Source organism: Schistocerca piceifrons, chromosome 6, assembly GCF_021461385.2.
Source record: "Schistocerca piceifrons isolate TAMUIC-IGC-003096 chromosome 6, iqSchPice1.1, whole genome shotgun sequence".
Classification (NCBI taxonomy): Eukaryota; Metazoa; Arthropoda; class Insecta; order Orthoptera; family Acrididae; genus Schistocerca; species Schistocerca piceifrons.
In genome coordinates, this window is record NC_060143.1 from 35871308 (window position 1) to 35875939 (window position 4632).

Consider the following 4632-nt stretch of genomic DNA (forward strand, 5'->3'; position numbering starts at 1 on the left):
GGGGGGGGGGGGGGGGCGGGGGGGAAGGGGAGGGGGCGGGCGGGGGGCGGGGGCGGATGACAAATATTTGACAATGTACATGTACCTTCTCATTTACACATATGCCAGAAAAACAGTTATATATACATAGCGTAATTTTTATTTTTTCTCAGACGTCGTGAAAACAGAGTACTCTTTACTCTTCATTTGTTTGTAACCTTAACAAGTGAAAAAGTGAACTGAACAGTCATCTATTTTTACAAAAAAAACTCTTTAATTCAGACTTTATTACACTGAACCGACTATTTTTCAATCCCTTGAAATTCGGTCAAATGTCAACCTGCTGCATTTGTTTTTGCTGTAGTTGCAAGAAAAGTAATACACCTCAGAGCAACAATATTTTAGAATCCAAGTTATAGAAGAAAACATTTACAATAACATTTGTACAACAGATACAAATCTAATTTATAATAACACATACAAGTCTAATAATCTGCCTGTCACAATAATTTACAGTCATAACTATATTTGAACACCATATCCTATATGGTATCGATAAGCCTAAAACGCCCTTCTTGAGGAACTGGTAACACATTAAAAAACTTTTTGTATATGATCTGACCCTGTCTCCCAACATAATTTCTCTGAATCCATGAATGTTCCCAATTTGGTTGTGTTTTTTCACATGTGATAACTACTTTGCCAGGTTCCAAGGCATAAAGGGTACCATTTCTTCCAAAGCCAACCTGAAACACATATGGAAGCAGAAACATAATATCAAATTTCACTGCAGGAAAGAAATAAGAGTATGGTTTCAAGACAATTTGTCACAAATTCCACATGTATGTGTATGTACTCACATGAAGACCAGGGTGAAATCGTGTTGTCAATTGAGTTGCCAGAATAGTACCTTTCTGAACAAAACATCCATCCTGGACCCTCCAACCCCTGTGTTTAGGACGAGGATGCCCCTTTTTGTTCTTCGTGCTGCTTCCGGTTTTCTTTGAAGCGAATCTTGCAAAGCCTGAGACAATGGCATACTTTAGCAACAGTGATTTAAACAATGTTTGTTGCAATATTGTTCTAAAATGACTTCACCAGACTTGCTTGGGACAACTGCTAAAAGTTGTAGCCCAAAACCTTAACACAATGTGTTGTTATGGTCACCAACCCTAAGACGTTTGCTTTCGTGAATGTCAGTTGCTAGCTATCCCCTCCATCTGCTGCATATCATAAGCAAGCTTCTTTATTTATTCATACCCATGCCTGTCCCTGCAATTCTTTCCTTCCATCGTCCCTTGAACTACAATTATCAGCAATGACTTGTGTCATTTGTGCCCAACCTTCCTCTGTCTGTCATTCATATTGTGCCATTAGGCATTTCTTCTAACTGACCCAATGCACGACAAATTCTTTCCTTACTTCATCAATGTATCAGTTTTTTAACAGTCTCCCATGACACTACATTTCAAATGCTTTCAGTTGTTTCATTTCTGTCTTCTTCTTTGTACGAAGGGACTTCATAAGGTAAGTTACACATTATTATGGCAGACAAAGAAACCTTTATTGTGTGCTGTACTACACTTTGGAGTGACAAAGATATATGACAGTATTCTTCAACGTAGTCAACAAAGCTCTGTAAACAACTGTTTGAACATTCTTCCAGTCATTCAATTCACTGATGGTAGAAATTTGCTCCTTAGTCACGAAGCCATTAGAAAACCACTGTGTGAAGTTCATCATCACAAAACTCCCTTCGCCCCCACTCCAGAGGATCTTCCTCAACTGCCTGGACATTGTCTTCTTTCGTCAAGGTCGAGGCCCTTTCTTCCCAATTAGCATCACCATGTCTGTTAAGCCAGGGTCCAATTTTTGGCACCATTTCACTGTGGTTGGAAGCGACACTGCATTTGGCATTTCACAGTGAATCTAAGTGCAATTTAGACACTTTGTCCACAGGAATCATACTGTACTACAAACTTCACTATGGAGTATGTTTCCAGTTGCAATGGCATTTCACAAGCACACTGTCATGCACCTGTTACCAGTAACCACAGCAGAACACGATGTGCTACTCTTTTGTTACACAATGGTCTTAGCATGGGACATGTGTAACTACGTTTCTGAAGTCCCTATGAATGTTTCTCACTCACAGAGATCTGTGTCCCAAACAAGAATTATATATTTGGCTGTATATAGAGACTCCTTTTGTCTTGCATAATCATCACTATTAAATCTTTCACTGGATCTTTCTTTCTTACCTGTACTACTTGCGGGAGAAAACAAATCTGATTTTGAAACAAACGCTGCATTTATCTAACCCCATTCTCTGAATTTTGGGGGAGCCATGGGAGACTTAAATCAGGATGGCACGAAGAGGAAACAGACGTAATACCACAAAAGTGCAATGGGTTTAGGAAAATGCCACCACATTCTATCAGTATGAATGTGTGATACCAAAGAGCAGCCTTTACTCAATTTCTGTACTAAATACAGTTGCTACTGTTTTAAAACTATACAGCCTTGATTGACTGGTCATCACTGCATGACCACTTGCGAAATTTGGCTCAGTGTTCATTGGTATATGACACAAGGGTGGTAACAGGAATTTTTCTGGAACATAAATTGTTTTCACCATTGGAAGTGCTCTCCCTCTGTGAAAATTGTCAGTACGGATACAGCAGGTTGATATTCTTAGCTAACTATATAACATTACCGCACTATTTGACTCCGCATTCGTTCTGCAACGATATATTTTAACGTAGTCGTCTCCAACACTTGTCAAAGTAATGTCATGCTTATTTCAGACTGGCTGGGTAATATTTATCACATCACTTAATCATTTTATTCTGTACAAAAGGCACTCTTAACACACTCATATTCTTACAAAACAACACGAATTATTTTGCAAGTCACTGTCACTGAACCTCACTATTGTTCAGTAGTACATATGATATTGTTTGTTGGTGGAAGAACCCAGGAGACTGCTAATTGTCATGGTAAAAGAATTGGACAGCACTGGAATCCATAGGTGCGCGATTCAAACTTCGTAAATGTGCAAGACAACCAGCAAATTGAAACATTTCGGTTCAGTCCCCAGTAAATTATGGATTTGTCTTCAGAATGAGATTTTCACTGTGCAGCGGAGTGTGCGCTGATATGAAACTTCCTGGCAGATTAAAACTGTGTGCCCGACCGAGGCTCGAACTCAGGATCTTTGCCTTTCACGGGCAAGTGCTCTACCATCTGAGCTACCGAAGCACGACTCACGCCCGGTCCTCACAGCTTTACTTCTGCTAGTATCTCGTCTCCTACCTTCCAAACTTTACAGAAGCTCTCCTGCAAACCTTGCAGAACTAGCACTCCTGAAAGAAAGGATACTGCAGAGACATGGCTTAGCCACAGCCTGGGGGATGTTTCCAGAATGAGAGCACTTGCCCGCGAAAGGCAAAGGTCCCGAGTTAGAGTCTCGGTCGGGCACACAGTTTTAATCTGCCAGGACGTTTCATGGATTTCTCTTGTGACACACATCGCTTCTTTCAACTCACGTAATGCACCGTGTATGTGAAAAATATAAAGCTGCTCTATGATCTGGAGTCCACGTTAAACTGCAGGTTCTTCTTATAACTGGCTGCACACCTCAATTAAAAGATGGATGTGTCGAAGTGCACTCAACTTTATCTACAAACACGCCCAGTAAAGCATTGCGTCGTTCACGCACAGACGACAGCTTTTCCCTTACCTTGATCACAAAACTGCTTTGTCGCCTAATCTATTCATTAACAGAAGTTTCGTCCAAAGTCAGGTTGCTATCAGCATTCGGATCCTTCTATGTAATTCTGATGAACTTCCAGTACGAAAAATGAAAGTGTGTGGGGGCACAAATTAGGTTCTGTGGAATTCTACGGGTACAGTTGTCAGTCGGCAAAAGACATGTACGGGGAAACAACAAAAACTAAAAAGTTTACAACCTTCGAGCAGCATTACGTAGCATAAGAAAAAAATCTAATTTAAATACGTTTAATTTACGACTTTATTATGTCTACGATTAACAAAACACATCTTCATCCTTCTCCCATGCTGAAATTCAGATCATTAAATAAACGAAGAATTCTGCTATACTTATCCCTGAGTAACAGACATACCAAAATTCAGCAGACTGCTATTCCTCTTCACCAGTGTATCGACAACTGCATCCCACTTCAAAACAAACGCCATCGTTTAACACGCTCTACATTAAACAAAATCAAAGATACTAAAATCCTTATACGCAAGACAAGGTTAACTCTTTAAGCAGTCGATAGTAGCCGCACAGTAAAGCCAGATTCACACACGCTTCTAATGTGGCGCCACAGTTTGTGGTTTCGTGTAGTGGCATCGTGAGCTACCGTTCACACAAGACGCTATAAATTCTACATAGTTGCACAGCTTTCAGTATGGCGTCAATTAATATCATGTGTGCGGGTATGAATGTTATAGTGCAGATAATGACCTTAGAGCTGTGACAGGAGTCAGAAAAAGGGAAGACGAAACCCAAATGTTGGATCCGAAAATAGATTTTTAACAGGGATAAATCAGGGGAAACAAACACATTTATAAAAGAAATAACAGTCGGGAGATGAAAATGCTGTCTGCAGCTGGTATATAAATGTG

General features: G+C 40.1%; 1 protein-coding gene across 1 annotated transcript; it reads right to left on the reverse strand.

Annotated features, from left to right (window-relative positions):
• Positions 1 to 201: 201 nt before the first annotated feature.
• Positions 202 to 4270, reverse strand: LOC124802943 (39S ribosomal protein L27, mitochondrial). Its single transcript, XM_047264030.1, has 3 exons — positions 4125 to 4270; positions 840 to 1003; positions 202 to 725 (listed from the first exon to the last, which is right to left on the reverse strand). The coding sequence occupies exons 1-3, from the start codon at positions 4195 to 4197 to the stop codon at positions 522 to 524; spliced, it is 441 nt and encodes a 146-aa protein (XP_047119986.1). The 5' UTR covers positions 4198 to 4270; the 3' UTR covers positions 202 to 521.
• Between the last annotated feature and the right edge of the window lie 362 nt (positions 4271 to 4632).

Excerpts from the sequence above, each read along its gene's own strand:
- LOC124802943 (XM_047264030.1), bottom strand. The coding sequence starts at position 4,197 with ATGGCGTTTGTTTTGAAGTGGGATGCAGTTGTCGATACACTGGTGAAG. Across the intron at positions 1,004-4,124 it reads TAGCAGTCTGCTGAATTTTG|GCTTTGCAAGATTCGCTTCA; the intron begins GTATGTCTGTTA and ends CCATTGTCTCAG. Across the intron at positions 726-839 it reads GATTTCACCCTGGTCTTCAT|GTTGGCTTTGGAAGAAATGG; the intron begins GTGAGTACATAC and ends TATGTGTTTCAG.